Source organism: Neltuma alba, unplaced genomic scaffold (genome assembly GCF_004799145.2).
Source record: "Neltuma alba isolate B1F8T4 unplaced genomic scaffold, ASM479914v2 tig00007951_pilon, whole genome shotgun sequence".
Taxonomy (NCBI): Eukaryota; Viridiplantae; Streptophyta; class Magnoliopsida; order Fabales; family Fabaceae; genus Neltuma; species Neltuma alba.
Window position 1 is genome coordinate 12,497 of NW_021634911.1, and position 18,717 is coordinate 31,213.

The window sequence follows — 18,717 nt, forward strand, 5'->3', positions numbered from 1 at the left end:
ATTATATCCTCTTATAAATTATTTACTTCTTCTAGCCATAAGTTTGTTGGGTCATGTTTTTATTTGTTCATCCAATCTCAAATTTACATGTTGTCAGCGTGTTATGCTTGCGACATTATTTTGTATTTGGAATTATTGCAAGTTGGTGTATTTATACATAAGATTTGCTTGTATTGCATTAGATGGAAGAAATTGGGACTTGTCTTGCGACCAAGCTTGCAGAATGTCTATGGGATCCAATTTCACGTCGTGCCCGTTATTTGTTTTGCTTGAACCAGTACATTGAGGATGTTAAGAAAATAAAAGAAGGGTTGGAGGTGACACGAGAAGATGTGAACAAGCGTAAGGAAGAAGCTCATCGAAGAACTGAAGAAATAATGCCATCTGTGGAGAAATGGTTGGATGATGTGAATGCTGTCCTAGTGGAGGTGCAAGAGCTACCGCGAGAGGTTGGAGGAGGAGGAAAGAAATGTTTTAACATGTCGCTCAAGTATTCCTTAGCAAAAGAAATGGATGATAAGGCGAAGCAGATGAAGGATCTCAAAGACAATCCCCCCTCTGAGCCATTTTCCCTGCCGAAACCACCTCCTAATCTCAGTGATCAATTTTCTTCCAAGGATGTCATGGACTTCAAATCAAGGGCGTCAATTTTTAATAGCCTTTTCAAGGCTATTGAAGATGGCAAGAATAAGATGGTGGGCCTGTATGGTATTGGGGGCTCAGGTAAAACTACCTTGGCAATCGAAGTGGGTAAGGAAGTTGAAGGGCTGAAGCTTTTTGACAAAGCGGTCATGGTGGTTGTCTCTCGGCCTCTTAATGTTAGGAACATCCAAGAAGAAATAAAAGGAAAAACCGGTTTGAAATTTGAGGAAAATACCGAATCAACCATAGCACCGAGGCTATTAACTGAATTGAAAAGTATGAACATACTTATAATCTTGGATGATGTTTGGAGCGATCTGGATCTCCAACAAATTGGTATTCCGATTAATGAAAATTGTCGTGTTTTGTTAACTACTCGTCATCGAGATGTTTGTGTCCGTATGGATTGTGAGAAAACTTTTGAATTGCCCCTCTTGATTGAGGAGGCATGGGATTTGTTAAAGATGCATGCAAACATAACCCATGACTCATTGAATGAGTTTGTTGGTGTGGGAAAAAAAATTGTTGATGAGTGCAAGGGACTACCTATTGCAATTGTGACAGTGGGAAGGGCATTAAAAGGAAAAGGAATTGTGGAGTGGAAGTCAGCACTATGGAGGCTACGACAATCCCTACCATTGGATATTGATGAGAGTTCGAGGGGCCCTTATGCATGCCTCAAATTGAGTTATGATTATTTGCCAACAAGTCTAGCAAAGCAACTCTTCCTATTGTGCTCTATGTTTCCTGAGGATCATCAAATTCATACAGAGGATCTTATTCGATTTGCCAAAGGGACTTTGAAATTTGAGGGGAATATTGTTTACACAATGGAGGATGCAAGGAGGGAGATTTCAGTAAGCATCAACAGTCTATTAGATTCTTGTTTATTAATGCATACAGATAAGCAAGCATATGTGAAAATGCATGACTTAGTTCGGGATTTAGCTTTATGGATTGTAAGGGAGCAACATCAAGCAATTTTGGTGGATAGCAATGCGGTTTCTAAAGCGTTGGCTGAAAATGGAAGTTTGAAAGAGACAAAGGTAATATCATTATGGAATCTGAAAGGCAATTTTCTGCAGTCTAATCAATTGCAATGTCCAACACTTGAGGTTCTGCTACTTCATCCTGAAGGGTTCATTGAAGATCTTAGAGGGACTGAAGCGCTCAAAATCTTGGTCCTTGTAACATCTAGCTTTCAATCGGAACGACTTGGTTGGCATAGACAAATTGGGTGGTCAATGCGGCAATCAATTGTGTCATCATTAATTAATCTTCATACCTTATGCTTCAGAGGAATTGCATTGGGTGACATCTCTTTTCTTGGTCAACTCAAAAGATTAGAGATCCTTGACTTGCGTGGTTCTCAATTTGGTGAATTACCTATTGGAATTGTAGATATGAAAAAATTGAAGCTGTTGGATGTGGTTGGATGTGAAATTGAGAAAAGTCCTTTAGAAGTTATTGGAAGATGTGAGCAACTTGAGGAATTATACTTTTGGAATAAGAAATTTGTCATCCCAGAAAATTTCTCTCTTTCAAGGTTGAAGAGGTACATTATCTATGATACCACATCATTGGGTATTCCTAGCTATGAACATGCTCCTTTTCTACAATATTTTGATGCTCATTGCATTGAAGAACTGAGAGCTTTATGCATACAAGGCTTCAAAGTCTTTGTTTCGAATTCATCAATGAAAGATCTCATTCTTGAAGCAAACTGCCTTTGGCTAGACAATTGTAGGTGGGATCTTAATGATATAAATTCTGAAATAAAGCACTTAGGAATTTCATGCTGTGAGGAGAAGAGATTCATAGCTGATAACCTTAGGACCAACATTCATCAAACAGGACAAGTGTTCTCCCACCTGATTAGTTTAAGATTGAGAGAAATGAATAGTCTTGAACAAGTGTTCCAAGATTCATCGATCACATGTTCTCTCCCAATGTTACAAGAGCTGTTTCTACAGAGCTGTCCAGAATTGGGAAGGTGCATCTTCACCCATGCCACTGTTACAAGCCTACCGAAGCTGAGGAAACTTGAGATTTGGTATTGCAGCAAATTGAAATGGCTATTCTCTTATTCTCTAGCTTCTCAGTGTCCTTCGCTAGAGGAATTGGAAATATACGGTTGTCCTAAACTTGAGAGGCTCATTGATGAAGAAGATGCGCATGGTGATTGTCTACCGCACCAAAGGGAGCCCCTTCAAGACTACCCATATGTAAGTGTTATATCCGCAAAATTCCTCTTGAATCATTGCACATTTGAAATAATAATCCATATTGATGTGTTTGCTGAAAAAAAGTTGTAAGCTGAATTTGTTTCGTTTCTTTTGGTGCCGCATTTTATATCCGTTTTTTAAATTATCATGCGAAATTAATGTGCCTACTTTATCACTCTATTTGTTAGTTTTAACTCTCTAGTCAAATAAATAGTTATGTGTATTACAATTTCTAACACCATCTATATATTGGGGAAACTAGTTTTTAGAGGCTAGTGTAAATTCGTGCAATTGCCAAGAGTTTCACATATTTTTAGGGCATTTCGTTTTTGCTTTTGGTGAATTCTACCTCGTTTTTTCAATTAAAAATTGGCATGTTTACTTTTAAATTTTATTTGAAAAAATCGCGTTTATAAGCAAATAATATATGTACGACTAAAAAAGTACTCCACCATATTCTAAATGAGAGGCAACAGTTATTTTCTTTAATTCAAGGTTTTGCAAATATATAAATTTATTTTTTGTTTCTGAAATTTTAAAGCTTTGTAGCAACACTATACGTAGTGTTTGCATATGTCTGTGTGTGATTGCACTACTATTGGAATTTTACATTTTATTTCAAGACAAGAAAATACTATTTGTTTTTACGGATTTGTGTCTTTCATATTAAACTTTTTTGTCAAATAATTACTTTTAATTTACCAAATGCAACACTATATATTTTACAAATAATTACTTTCATTTTTTCAATAGTGCTTTATATTTTTATTTCCTATTTTTGTTAAGTAAATAATTCTGTAGTCTGTGCTATTGATTTTGGGGCCAGGTATTTATTGCTGGAAAAATCGTGTTTGACACTGAATATATAATATGCTTACATACATTATGTAATATAATAATCGTGTTTAATCTCTGAGTCACGTGATAAGAGTGAGAGAAAAGTTGTTGATATTATTGTGTGCATTTCATAATTATAATTTGAATACATAGATGTATGTATGTACAGGGGAATCAGACTGTGGTCACTACTGCAGAAAGCTCCCACCATTCACGCAATCAGAAACTTTGGACCCCTTTCCTAAGTTTGAAATATGTAGATATTGAGTACAGTGGAATGAAAGGTACTCTGTTTGAGGTTCAGCAAGTCAGAGGAACAGAATCTATTGAAGCAAGAGACGAACCTTTGACGTTGAATTCAGAGCTGCGTTCTTTATATTTATCATATCTCAAAGAGTTGGAATACATTTGGAAGGGCCCCACACAAAGTGTGAGTCTCGATAGACTTGAAAGTATTAGATTGGAGGATTGCTCAAAGTTGAGGAATATTTTCACTGTTGCAATTGTCACAAGCCTTCCAGAATTGAAGACATTAGAAGTAATTGGTTGTGAGGAATTGGAGGGAATATTTTGTGAAGAATCACTTGAAAATCTTTCTTCTTCTTCTAATGTTTGCTTCCCCAAACTTGAGGAAATTCTGATATTGCAAAGTGATAAAATGAAAAGGGTGTTCTCATATTCTATGGCTTCTCATCATTGTCCTTCACTAGAGGAGCTGGACATAAGCAGATGCTCTGAACTGGAGAGGGTCGTTGATGAAGAAGCAGCACATGATGGGGATTGGCAGCTACCTCTTCTCAAACTGAAGAAATTATTTCTAGAGAAATTGCCAAAATTGAGAGAGATATTTGGAGGAGGATTATTGGAGTGTCCGCAACACGTAAGTATTTTCCGCAAACAATCATATATTACTTTTAGCTTAACTTGTTGCTTCTTTGATAATAAATAATAAACATGAATGATAAAATGCTACTATTCTTTTTACTCTGTATTTGTCATTTTTTGTTGAACTTTTTTTTTCCTGATAAAACGTACGTTAACGCCTTTGTTCGTTTGCTTTTAAAATTTTTGTCAAAATAATTTCTTTCACACTGCCTTTGTTGAGTCTACCTCTTTTCCTGTTAAAAATTGGCATGTTTATTTTTAAATTTATTTGAAAATCGTGTTTACTGGCAAAGAATATAGATATATATATATATTAGTTTTAAGAATTAATATATCTTGAATATAATAACAGGAACTAATGATTTCAATTTTTGGTTAATGTTTTGGCGCCAGCTCATTATTGTGGAAATGGAAAGTAATTATCCAAGACTGTTTTATTTGGAACAAATCAGCGTGGATAATATATGAAGGCCTTAATTAATAAAACTTATGTTATTACAATATTAAAATTATGTGAAAAATGGGGTTTAATTTGTTATATTTTCTAATTGAATTTCGATAAAACGTTAACTTCTTTTGTTCTTTTTTTTTTAAAAAACAAATTGTCAAATAATTTCTTTAACTTTGCTAAATGCACCACTTTGTCAGACGTGCGAAATTGATTGGGTTTGTATTGTGAAGAGTGTCGTAACAATTGGCATGTTTGCTTTGTCAAATTTGTCGTTTAGATATTTTAAAGAGATTTTTTTTTTTTCCTTTTCTTAAGTCTCCCTCTTTTTCTTGTTAAAAATTTTAGTTGATTTGAAAAAAAAAATCGTGTTTTTACTATCAAATTTTGGGCAATTTTTGTTTTAATTAATGTTTTCGCTCCAGCTCATTGTTGTGGAAATGGAAAGTAATTATTCAATACTGTTTTATTTGTAACAAATCAGTGTGGATAACATATGAAGGCCTAAATTAGTAAAATTTATCTTATTGGGATTACTACAACATTAAAAATATACGGAAAAAAGGGGTTCCATTCGTAATGTTAATTTACAGTTTGATTTGATATGGTTCATGTATATTGTCCGTCTTTCAGATTGTCATGTAATCATTGGATATAATTACTTTACAGAAAAATGAGAATAAGAGAGCAAGGGCCGTGAATTCAGAGTTGTGTTCTATATCTTTAGAAGATCTAGGAGAGTTGGAATATATTTGGAAGGGCCCCACACAAAGTGTGAGCCTCCATAGACTTGAAAATATTAAATTATCGAGATGCTCAAAGCTGAAGAATATTTTCACTCTTGCAATTGTCACAAGCCTTCCAGAATTAGAGACATTACGAGTAAAGTCCTGTGAGGAATTGGAGGGAATATTTTGTGAAGAATCACTTGAAAATCTTTCTTCTTCTTCTAATGTTTGCTTCCCCAAACTTGAGAAAATTTGGATATGGAGATGCAATAAAATGAAAAGGGTGTTCTCATATTCTATGGCTTCTCATCATTGTCCTTCACTAGAGAAGCTGATGATAGAGGATTGCTCTGAACTGGAGAGGGTTGTTGATGAAGAAGCAGCAGATGATGGGGATTGGCGGCTACCTCTTCTCAAACTGACGAAATTATCTCTATGGAAGTTGCCGAAATTGAGAGAGATATTTGGAGGATTATTGGAGTGTCCGCAACACGTAAGTATTTTCCGCAAACAATCAAATATTATTTTTAGCTCAACTTGTTGCTTTTCTCATAATAAATAATAAACATGAATGATAAAATGCTACTATTATTTTTAATCTGTATTTTTTATTTTTTATTAATGAATTTTTTCCTGATAAAATGTTAACTCCTTTTGTTCTTTTATTTTAAAATTTTTACCAAAATAATTTCTTTCACATTGCCAAATAATTTTTATGTTATTACAACATTAAAATTATGCGAAAAAAGGGATTTAATTCGTAATGTTAATTTATAGTTCTATTTGATGTGGTTCATAGATATTGTCCATCTTTCAAATTGTCATGTAACCATTGAATATAATTAATTTACAGAAAAACGAGAATGAGAGAGCAAGGGTAGTGAATTCAGAATTGTGCTCTACATATTTAATAGATATGGAAGTGTTGGAATATATTTGGAAGGGCCCCACACAAAGTTTGAGCCTCCATAAACTTAAAGATGTTAAATTGAAGAGTTGCCCAAAGTTGAGAAATATTTTCACTCTTGCTATTGTTACAAGCCTTCCAAAGTTGTGTTCACTTGAAGTTTCTGATTGCGAGGAATGGGAGGGAATATTCTGTGATGAATCACTCAAGCACCTTTCTTCTTCTAATGTTTGCTTCCCTCAGCTTGAGAAAATTGAGATAACCGAATGCAACAAAGTGAAATGGGTGTTCTCATCATATTGTATGGCTTCTCATTGTCCTTCACTAAGGAGAATACGCATAAAGGATTGCTCTGAACTTGAAGGAGTTGTTAAGGGATGTGAAGGTGAAGTTGGTGATCATGAAAACCTGTTCCCCAAATTGAAGAAATTGAGTCTCATTAATTTGCCAAAGTTGAGAGAGATATATGAAGGTTATGAGTTCGACTTCCCATCTGGTACTGTGCATATGCAACTTGGTCCAAATATAACCCCACGATTCGAATACAATGCCTCATCAGGTACTTGCCTACCTACACTTTTTATTTCCATATGGATACACTATTCCTTTCAAGCTCTCTCTTTTGATGCTTTTTCTAATTTTTTTTTAATGAATGAAATAGTTTTGTGCACTTACTATTCATATCACTTCGTCCCATACGTATAATTTTGTACGTCATTGATTCTATTTAAATTCACTTGTTTAACCCCTCCCCGGCCCCCAAGAAAAGATTTTTTTTTTGGGCTACTTTATGAGAAATTTGAATTTGAATCTTTTATTCTCCTTAAGATGCTGGTTTCTATATATATGATTGTCATTTTATAAAAATATTGTATTAAATGAATGACATGTTGCAGTAATGTTAGAGTTCAATAAGTACGTAAACCAACCTAATCAATGTTCACCATCTGCACATTTTTATCACATTATTAGCATCTTTATAAACATAGATATTTAATAACAAATTTAACAAATGCGTGGGATAAATTAGGCTGTTAGTTTTTATTTTTGTCTGTGTGCCATTTTGATGTAACATTTAAGCTTTTAATTAACTGTTTTCTTTTTCAGAATCAGAGACTGAATCGGAGATTGAATCAGAGACTCAATTGGAGATTCACAAAAAAATAAGAAAGTAGATATATCTTTATTTTGAAATTGTGTTTGACTTGAGATGTGTTGGAATTATGTAATCATACTGAAGGTTATACACAAAATATAATAATTGCGTGGCTGCGTGGACTTCTTACTTCATCTGTAACATTTGCATACAATTTCACTTTTTTACGTGCTGCATTAATAAATGATTTCTTCTATTGTCCTTTACTTCATCATCGCAATATAATTTATAATTACTATTTACAAAGAAATACTCCTCTGGTCTTATTTATAAAGCACTTCTAACATGTTTCATACAGACCAAGAAAAACCTTAAATTGTATTAACTCTTCATTAAAATATAACAAGTTTCCAACTTTACCCCTATTTAATATATACTCCTTTTAAAAAAAAAAATAGCTAACTACAATATAATAAATGAAGGACAATATGGTACCTTCATAGTAAAAATTTAATAAAGTGACTTATAAATAGGACTAAAAAAAACCTTCTCTCTCCACTAAAAAAAATAGCTAACTACAATATAATAAATGAAGGACAATATGGTACCTTCATAGTAAAAATTTAATAAAATGACTTATAAATAGGACTAAAAAAAACCTTCTCTCTCCACCCTATAAATAGAACCAAAAGAGTACAAAACATATTCACATTCATTAGGAGAACAATTGGAAAAAGAAAAATTTGCTTGAGGAAAAAAAAAAACCTCCATTACAGATAATTGTGTATAAATTATATCATTAGAAATGCATCATTTTACGACAATCATCCAAAAGATCGCATCCCTTAATAAAAGCAGTATCAGAAAGAATATATTTACAATAAACTATTATTTTATATTATAACTAAATTTTCATAGAACTCATAATTAGATCAGACATAATTAAAAAATCGATACCCAATAAGAATCTGTAAGTATTCATCCGGCATTTAAAATAACTTATGCACAGTCCAACCAAAATTTCAAGATTATAACACAATAGCAAGTTATTGTTCTGTAATATACAACAGCCTCTATGGAATTATCTCAGAGAGAATGTCAAATGAATGAAGCAAAATAAAAGACAAAATATTGTTTATTATATGTGGGAAATTGGTTCTCTCTTCTCTCCACCCAATCAGCTTCAAAATATACACAAGGACTGCTATAGAAAAAAAGAGTGTTAGTATTAAGCATATTTCAGTACTGAAAGCAACGTTCTTCCATCAGATAACCAAGCTATCATCAGAAAAGAACATTCTTTTATTTGGGATTGGATATTATAATGTGATGGGATGAAGATCAGAGTATATCAAGCAACTCTAAAGCTTCTTTCAAGAATCAATCCATCTTTTTCTATACGTATCATAATCATGCAAGACACAAGGTTGTCAATTTATAGGAAAAAAAGCAGAAAATTTTTTGAAGCGTCTGTGATGATTCCAGCCTTGGCCAAAGAAATTAGGATTCCAGTCATCAACATCAATAAATCATGAAGTGACTTACTTTTGAACGATGGTTTTTAACAATGACTTCATAAATCAGGAACTCTCTTCTTGCTCATCCATCTCATCAAGGATAACATACTTTGTAGCCGAATCTGTTTTGAAGGTCCCACCCACATGCTCTTCACCTGCTTCACCCTTCTGAAGCTTCCAATATCTGCCATTCAAAATAAAGAGAGCATGACCATCACCATCCTTGAAGTTCAAAGCTCTAAATTAAATTAAGAGGGAAGAAAAGTATGACCAAATACCAAAATAAATTGTTGAGAAGTGCATTAGCTTATGACTTACTTGTACCAATTGAATAAACTAACACCAACAATGATAGTGAAGAGACCAAGTCCTTTCAACCAAGTAAATTGATCATGAAAGTACAGGACAGCAACCTGCACAAACATGAAAATTAAACATACATGACAAACTTTAACAAATTAAAAAATAAATAAATTTAATTCTGTATATAAAGCACTTGAATGAGTAGAAAAACACAAGCATGAAACATTTGTTTCTCCCATCCTCATCAAATTTACTAATAACTAATTACTAAATACAATTATTAAAATTTTCAATGCAGATCGTGAGGGCATAGTCTTACAGGAAAACCTGTTAAACTCTACCACACCACCAAATCAGCATATGCAGAAATACCATCAACTCAATATTATAGAAAGCTGAATACAACAGCCTAAAAACTAATCAAATTATAATGCACAATCTGTGTCAAGTAATTTGGAAGCCTTCTTAAGTGAGTTATGAATGACATCAGCACAAAAGTGACAACTTAGCTAGGTTCTTTAGAAATATGAGACAGACCACAATAAAGGGTGGTAGCCAGTGGATGTTCACGTCAACAAATTGGCATAGAAAAGATAAAAAATGATACCAATATGGTGACAGCCTCCTTTACAACCCCAGCTATTGTAACTGTGACCGCACTAGTTACTGAGACAAGAACATACTCTGTTAATACCTGCATAAAGGGGATCCACCTTTGAAAACTGATTTGACAGTAGGAAAAAATTGAAAGCAGAAAGTCCAACAACAAATATTGTAACGTCATGTCCTAAAAAGGGAACATTTACTCTTACCATAAGAAAAGCAAGTGCGCCACCTAAAAGCATCAGTAAACAACTCTGAGTAATATGCCATGGACTATTAAAATATTCATTTTGCCTGAATTCCCCCCATGGATCCAATGCAAGAGAGAGAAGAGCAGTTGCCCCTGCCATTACTGGGGTTACATAGCTCATCAAGGTAAGCGGATTTTTTATCCCTGAAATTATTTGAGAAAAATTATCAGCATTTCATTACAAAGGTACAGACCTTTTAAAGAAATAGTATTCAAAGAAGACGAAAATAGAAAAAAACTAAAACATGGTCATCAAATTTTCGGTCAAGGCCAGAAGCCAGAGATAAGCTCACACATGCCTAAGGTCAGTGCATGGTAAGCCATGTTCTAGAGCATAAAGTATGATGAATGGTTAAACGTTGGTTTAAAAGTAAGAATCTAGCAGTCTGCCTGGATCTAGTCCATGAAGAAAGACCTTTAAAGAGAATTTAGTCTCAACAAAACTTCTGGCTAATTCAACAACCTCTCTTGACAGGAATACCATCCATAATATCAAATATTATTTTTTACCCATGTTGTAATTATAGGAATTTGCTCGGTTATTATTTGCATGGGATGACGATCTATATTCAGCAACTGAAGCGTCAATGAATGGGAGCTGTAACTTTAACGGACCAAAGGTAGCAATAACTCTTTGTCAAGTAAGTTCCAACCTACGTGAAATTCGCAACAGTTTGGTCACTGTCTTAAAGGCAGGATCCGTAAAACAGACATGGCAATGAAGATGCAAACCAACTGCACCTGAACAAAAAGACCCTATGAAGCTTTACTGTTACCTAGGATTGGCTTTAGGCCTTTCCAGCACAACAGGCAAAAAAGGCCTCCTCTTGAAAAGGCTTAAGCCATCAGTGAGATACTGCTTTAGAAAAGCTAGAACTCTAACCTTGTGCTAAGACCTACGACTTAAAGGGTTGTCTTTAGGTACACGGTTTCTATGGGGCAGTGATCTCTCAAATGGTAATGAAGGCATGCAAAGGTCCCACATCATCTTCTAAGAAAATTAAGAAAATAATAAAATCAGAATGGCCATTCTTTCTGCTTACATGGATGGTTTAAGATGTCCAAGATTTGTCAGTGATGCCAATCTTCCAAAACAATATTTCTAATTTAAGAGAAGACTTTCAAGAATAACAATATTTCTAAGAATACCAAAATTTAATTCAATTTAGCAGAGGGAGCATTTAAATAAGTAATCAAAGAGTAACTAATAAACGGGACCAACATATGGTTCCACAATTTCACAAAGAGATATAACGGTCATTAGTTTTCAAAAATTGTAATCCTAACAAATACTAAGGTATATCTCTGTCAAATTCTGTTTCCTCAATTTTACATCATCATCTAGTTATGGGACAAAAAAATCGTTGTTTCCAAAAACAGCAGACAGGGTCTTCAGCAACCCTTGAAAAAATAGTAGCTAGTTTAGAAAGCATTGAACCTATGTGCCCACCTACAATAGTCCAGCAAGGTGCTTTGGGATTGTCGTCATTTTTTTTTTCCTCCTTTGCATGTGATGTGACTCAGTGGAGCATAGTTGCATAACCTTTTTGAGCCTAAGATTTCTCCCTCACATCCGTTATGGTACAAGAGGGATTTTGCTTCGCCGGTTCCTTGGGGATTTGAAATAAAGGGCATCTACTGGCGCTGCTATGCAAATTACACAAAAGGACAGATTTTCACTCTTGCTATGTACTTCCTATTGTTACGTACTTCCTATCTCTATGAATTAATTTCATAAAAAATGAGAACTTGAACTGGCACATATTCACGTCAAGTCTCTGAAAATACCAAAAATATATCATTGAATGAGTTAAAAATAATCATGATTAAGTGAGACTACTCGCTTCTCATCAAAATATCACATAAATCTCCAAAACTATTTTCCTTAAAAAAAATTACTGCAGAGCTATTCAAGACACTTACCATAGGCTTCTTTCTTTAGCATTGGTTTGGTGTCAAATTGCATGAAGAGAACAAAGACCAAGTCAGCCCAGCAAAATGGAGTAAGAATAATTGTTAAGGGCAGAAAAAATGAGTGCACAAAACATAAAATAGATATTAAAAAAGAAATCAGAAACAAAATATGAACCTGCAGAAGGATCTGAGTCATGCACCAACGGAACCCAGACATAACAGCAGCAAGCATAACAAGTACAAATCCCCAAAATTCAAATTCTGTCTCTTTTGCAACTGCATTTCAAGGGAATTGTATTTCAGATGGACATACAAATTTCTCAGCGTGCAGAAGTTTCTAAGGCTTAAAAAATGTACTTAGCCACTGAAGAAAGGAAAAAGGAAAAAAGAAAAAAACATTGTGCAGATGTATAAAATATCGTTGTTGGTCCTTACAGCTTGATCCAATTTTGGTTTTAATTGCTGTAGTTTCAAATCGTTAGTTTTGATCCCTATAGTTTCATAAGGGCTTAATCTAAATTTAAGTATAGGAACCAAAACCAAATCGTGTTAAAGTAATAAGAACCATTCGTTAAACTCAAACTGAAAAATTATAAAACTATAGGGACCAAAGCCAACAATTTGAAACTATAGGGACCAAAACCAAAATTCAATCAAACTATAAGGACTAACAATGGTATTAACCCTATAAAGTAATAACTTTTATAATGGAATAAAAAAGAAGCATTCCTCATATGAAGGTCAAATAGTTAACTGTCCATACTTGACCACTTGACCAGGTATTCACTGCATAAAACCAACACTTAGAACCAATTTGAGAATGACCAAAAACACTCCGACCGTGGAACGATTTCCTTTGACAAGTTATAAAGAGTTTGGTAAATTAAGTAGAGCAAAACACAGGCAATGTACACCCTTAGCAGTGTTATGGTGCATTTGGTTTGACCAAGATGCACACATTTTCAAGGGTGTTTCATTGTTTGTCCAGTAATGAGAATTACATTGATATTCTGCTTTTTTTGTAACAATCAATGCAAATCAAAATCCAAATTAAAAGGCATGAAAGCTAGAGCTGCCATATATACCTGTTAGTAATATACCAATGGAGATAACTAAGATGATGCCTGACAGTTTAAAGCTTGGAGTCTCCAACCTTCCAATCAAAATTTGCAATTAAATGACAGTAAACAGGTATTAGTGCTGAAAATGCATGTATCTACAAACAGACACGCAAGACAAGTTTTAGAAACTCAACCCAAAAAAATGCTTTTCATGGAAAGCACAATATAATATGAAGTGTTCATTTTCATACATGTAACAAAAGATGAAAGGAGACCAGTCTAATTTCTGTGGTATCAGCATAAACATTGATTTTTCTCCTGAAGTAAAATTGCTTGGACTGGGAGCACTGTGGTAGACAACAGTAGCCACAGGATGTGGCTTGTGAATATTAGGCACTAAACATCTTACATCACCTATCAAAACTCAATCGGTAATCCTAGACAGTTTAAGAAACCTATGCCTCCATTCGACTTTAGATGGATTCACATTAAATGAATTAAACTACAAAGCATCATTCCCATCCACCGTCACATGATTCTAGGATTTTATTTTCTTTCAGATAAACAATTTAGAACTTGAAGCCCTGAATAAAAATCAATTTTTCATAGAACTTCACAACTGGGAACCATATGGGCATACAAAAATGGATCAACTAATTGACAGTGACACTGAAAAATGTTTAAATTCACAGTTGGAAACCATATGGGCATACATAAATGGATCAACTAATTGACAGTAACACTGAAAAATGTTTAAATTTACTTTAGAACTAAGAACTTGGTGAAAGTTTTGGATAATCACAGCATGACAAGAAAGTGCTATTCCTCAAAGCTAAAGGTTTCTACAATTTGAAGTCTTCTGGGGCCACTAAAAGTTCTGTCACACAACATAAGTCTACCTTTCGTATAGAATCAGTAACCATTTAGGTACTACATAATTGATAGTTTGCAGACAATGTTGTATTTTAGGAATGGTCAGAATTCATAATATAGAATTTAATTGCCTCAATGTATCTTAGAGATTTCAATTTTGATCCCCAGCATTCAAAGGTCACAAAAACAGAAAGAACAATTACAAAGATCAAAAGACTATAAACTCACCTGAAAGCAAAAGCAAATAGAAGGAGAAAAATTGGAGCAGCAGATTTACACTGCAAGAAAGAAAATAAAATAGAGGTGAATGTAGAGAATAAGGATAGTTACTTCCTCAGGGCAAGAAAAACAGAAAGAAAGAGAGAAAATGCAGTCTTCAGTAACAATACAAAATAAAATAGATATTATTTGACGTTTTCCTCATGATGAACAACAAGAAGAGAAACGTCACTAACCATTGTAGCAAAAGTGACAGAGATGAAAACAAGAGAAGCATTGCTCAAGTTAATATCCAATGCTGTCCCTAGAGCAGTTGGTACAACTGTGAAAGGCAAATTCCATCTGTGGCATTAGTTGATAGAAAAGTCAATAAAGTAAGTGGTTATAAATTTACAATAAAAGTACTGACACGTGAAGAAGGGGAAATTTTTTTATTAAAAAAAAAAAGTTATACAATTTTCCATAACAAATATTCTCCGACCATTTCATGTCAAAAGCATATGTGTGCATTCCATGAAGAGGATGATAATCTGAAAGATAAAACAATTACAAGAATCCATTCATGTGTGTGTGCGCGTGCATGTAACACACAGTCACACACACACACACCCACGCACACGCACGCTGCACAAAGCAATAAGATTAGGATGTGATGTAAATTATGGGGATATTAGGAAAGATGAGCAAAAAGAGATATTGTTGTAGAAAATACTTGTCAGTATTTTTAAAAAAAGAAAAGAAACTTCACCAAAATTCTGTTTAAAATAGGACACTCCCAATAGAATAAGATTAAACACAATGGCATAGAATGGCTGAAAAAGCTCTTGTAGGGCTGTAATAATGACATCATTGGATTGTAATTCATAATAATTCAATTTTTTCAATAAAAATACAATAACTTTAGGAGAGCCAAAAAAGCTTTGAAAGTACAAAGACATGGAGATCAACAATCAACCATAGTTCCGGAAGTAGATAGAAGATAATTGAGGATTAATGTGCCAATTTCAGTTAATTCTTTGGTAGTGATCAAACAAGATATTGGGGATGAACACAGCATCTTTCTCTTCTCTGTCAAAGACCCAGTCAATGCCCAATACAAAGTTATTCGGCTAGAGTTTATTAACTCTATTCTGGTGGAAATATTACCGTCCACTCAAAATCTACAAGTTATCGATTCCAATTACTGTGCTCGTCATCATTTTAAGACAATATTATTCCAAGGTTTCGATAACATATATTTATACTTGAAGAAAGAAGGCAAAAAAATAAACAAATAAAAAGAAAATAAAATATACCCAAATTACATATTTACCTCGCCATAAGTAATCCCTCCAAGACATAGAAACACTAGTTTGGAATCTATGAGACCAAAACCAAGTGATAAAGTTTGAAAACACAGCTTGCATTGCAAAGTGGATAGTATTCATCAGGAAAGGAGCTGGAAACTTTCCCATAGTGTCACCTAACAGACTTTTATTGTACCTGTTTACAAGTCCAGCATAAGAAAACTACAGGAAAGGGAAAATAAAAAATAAAAAGATGAATTTATACATCGTTTGCTTGCAGAAGGAACTTACAGGGTCAAAAAGAGGCTGAAAGTGTACCATAAAAGTATGAAAAACAATGTCTTTAGAATATCTGCAGCAGAAACAAGATTTGCTGAGCTTCCTCTCAATGATCCATGCCTAGCTAGAGAAACGGTAGAGTCACCAACTTTTTGCCTTGCAGCCCCATTTTCAATGTCTAAAGGAACATACTTCTCAGATCCATTACCATTCAGATAAACAGTATCATCACCCATGGTGCCAACACCATTCATATGCATACCCTTATGCTGATACCTTATTTGCAGCTGATCTGTGTCAATAAAAGGCAATTCAAAATCAGAATCTCTGGCTTCCTCTCGGCTAGCATCTGCATTACTTAATTGTTGATCCAAATGGACCCTTGAATCTTCATCACACCAACGAGAAAATGAAAGCTCTCTACTCATACAAAAGCCCAGGATTTTATTGTCGATGTTGTGAGTATCCCTCAGGTCAAACTTTTTTGAATCCAAGCTCCCTTGCACCATTTCGATCTGTATAGTGAGCCATTTATGTGCTCTAGACGAATCAAGCCAACTGATGACCAATTGATTCACCACTTGGTACCAGATTAAACAATACAAGTTCACTTAGGTGCATAAAACAGCTAGCACCTGAACCACAGTTCAGGCAGGGGACCTTTCTTCATAATCAAAGTTGTCCAATCACAACAGAATAAACAAACAATTAGTAGATATAGTCGTCTTCACGCTCACACAAGACAGGCAGATATGTACTGGTTTCCTAAACCAACAGAAGCAGCTTCTCCTAAGCTTCTAGATAGTCACTCTGCTATAGTAGCTCAGATCAAAACTAGAAACGCCAACTTTACCTATACAAAAGAAAAATTCATACAGGGATGGCTAAATCAGCTTCATTCATGTTCAAGCACAGATATAGACAAGAATATTTAGCTGAGAAACCAGAGGATTAGTGTATCTTTATATCCAAATCATAATCTGAAAACCCACACCATAGAATTCGAAACTTAAGATCAAAAGCATTTTTTTTCAAATAAACCCCAATCCAAAGCAAATGCAAATGACCCGGCATGAACCAACCATGTTTCCAATGAACAATCAACAACACATTAAGGTAGTCAGAGCATGAACCACACCAAACAGTCAAAGCACAGGGCAACTCACCTGAGAACGGTTGACAAACAGAGAGTGTGAAGGAAGCAAAGGAGAATAAAATGTGAAGTAGGGGGAGAGAGATCTGAAGGGAGTGTCTTTGGATCGAAGTTTAGGTGAGAAAGCGTACAGTCAGAAGCGGTGTTGGTTTGGACGTAATCGTCTGATATTGGTGATGCCGCTCCTGTTGTACCTTCCTCAATCGATATCAGTGTTTCTTCGATGTTAAAGAGAAAGGAACATCATTGTTCCTTCGATTTGAAGCGAATAATTTCGCTCTGCCTTGTGATTTTTCAACGCTTCAAATTTTGGCCATGGCCCAGAGGCAGGGCAAAAACCTTCAAATTTTGGTCAATTCCTCTCGTGAGGCGGCAAGGTTAGGGAGAATTACAACTAAATGCCCAAAATTCCCCAACAATTAAAAATGTTAATTATTAATCTCACTATTTTAGCTACTAATGTAAAGGGCAAAATTGTTATGATTCTAAATTTTTAGGACAAATTTATACCTAAACATTTTTGGATACTAGAAATTTTGACTAAAAACTTTTGAGACAAATTACACTTTAACTTTAAAAATTTACTATTAAATTCACTTGAAATTATAATTTTTTAATAATGAAATTATAATTCTCTCATATTTATTTTTTTTTCAAGATAGTCCTTCTAATAATGGTAGTTTTAGCTAATAAACTTGATTAGTAAGGATATTTTAGAAAAGGCAATACCTGTTTATTACAAATAACTAAATCTATTTTTTAATTTATTCAAATTAGTCAACTAGTTCTTATACTACCTCTGATCTTTAATATAAGCCTTGTTTGACTTTTATTTTAATCCTAAATATAAGAGTCCAATCTACTTTATCTCTCATATTTATCCTTTTCTTTTCAAGATAGTCCTTCTAATAATGATAATTCTAGCTAATAAACTTGATTAGCAAGGATATTTTAGGAAAGACAACACCTGTTTATTACAAATAACTAATTTAATTTATTTTCTTAATATATTCAAATTAGTCAACTAGTTCTTATACTACTTCCGATCTTAATATAAGACCTTGTTTGACTTTTATTTTAATTCTAAATATAAGACCCCAATCCACTTTGTCTTTCATATTTATTTATTTTTTTTAAAGATAGTCCTTTTAATAATGGTAATTCTAACCAATAAACTTGATTGGTAAAGATATTTTAGGAAAGACAATATATATTTATTACAAATAATTAACTTAACTTATTTTCTTAATCTACTTAAATTAGTCAATAACTCTTATATTTAAGATTAGAAGTAGTATTTAGGGCCGGAGGTAGTATTTGCTTGTTTTTATATTATAAATGAGTTTTTAATCATCTTCCGCTGTTCTCCAAATGTTATGTAGAACAGTGTTGGTAGAGCCATGAAGCTTACTTTTCATATCCTACGAGGAGCCAAGGTTTGCGCATAGACAGAACAAATGTTAACAACTCTATGATCAAAAATTCTACCAT

The 18,717-nt window shown here is 33.9% G+C and overlaps 2 protein-coding genes across 5 annotated transcripts; one reads left to right on the forward strand and one right to left on the reverse strand.

Annotated features, from left to right (window-relative positions):
• Positions 1-182: 182 nt before the first annotated feature.
• On the forward strand, positions 183-4,510 carry LOC114753485 (putative disease resistance protein At5g05400). Its single transcript, XM_028942164.1, has 3 exons — positions 183-2,867; positions 3,874-4,354; positions 4,434-4,510. Exons 1-3 carry the CDS (start codon positions 183-185, stop codon positions 4,508-4,510), a joined length of 3,243 nt encoding a protein of 1,080 aa, XP_028797997.1.
• Positions 4,511-9,117: 4,607 nt separating this feature from the next.
• Positions 9,118-17,541, reverse strand: LOC114753483 (probable sugar phosphate/phosphate translocator At1g06470). 4 transcript variants are annotated; one of them, XM_028942161.1, is made up of 12 exons: positions 17,240-17,541; positions 16,086-16,737; positions 15,821-15,990; positions 14,745-14,830; positions 14,518-14,567; positions 13,441-13,508; positions 12,531-12,631; positions 12,365-12,377; positions 10,401-10,585; positions 10,196-10,282; positions 9,604-9,698; positions 9,118-9,469 (listed from the first exon to the last, which is right to left on the reverse strand). In XM_028942161.1, the coding sequence occupies exons 2-12, from the start codon at positions 16,580-16,582 to the stop codon at positions 9,349-9,351; spliced, it is 1,473 nt and encodes a 490-aa protein (XP_028797994.1). In that variant the 5' UTR covers positions 16,583-16,737; positions 17,240-17,541; the 3' UTR covers positions 9,118-9,348. The 4 variants fall into 4 exon arrangements, with proteins under 4 accessions (XP_028797994.1, XP_028797995.1, XP_028797993.1 ...); XM_028942162.1 differs by having other exon boundaries at positions 16,113-16,926; XM_028942160.1 differs by having other exon boundaries at positions 16,086-16,926.
• Between the last annotated feature and the right edge of the window lie 1,176 nt (positions 17,542-18,717).

Coding starts and splice junctions, on each gene's coding strand:
- LOC114753485 (XM_028942164.1), top strand. CDS start 183: ATGGAAGAAATTGGGACTTGTCTTGCGACCAAGCTTGCAGAATGTCTA. Junction 2,868..3,873: donor CCCTTCAAGACTACCCATAT/GTAAGTGTTATA, acceptor ATGTATGTACAG/GGGAATCAGACTGTGGTCAC. Junction 4,355..4,433: donor GGAAATTCTGATATTGCAAA/GTGATAAAATGA, acceptor GGACATAAGCAG/ATGCTCTGAACTGGAGAGGG.
- LOC114753483 (XM_028942161.1), bottom strand. CDS start 16,582: ATGGTGCAAGGGAGCTTGGATTCAAAAAAGTTTGACCTGAGGGATACT. Junction 14,568..14,744: donor CTGTCACTTTTGCTACAATG/GTTAGTGACGTT, acceptor TCTTTCTTGCAG/TGTAAATCTGCTGCTCCAAT. Junction 10,283..10,400: donor GCGCACTTGCTTTTCTTATG/GTAAGAGTAAAT, acceptor CCCTTTATGCAG/GTATTAACAGAGTATGTTCT.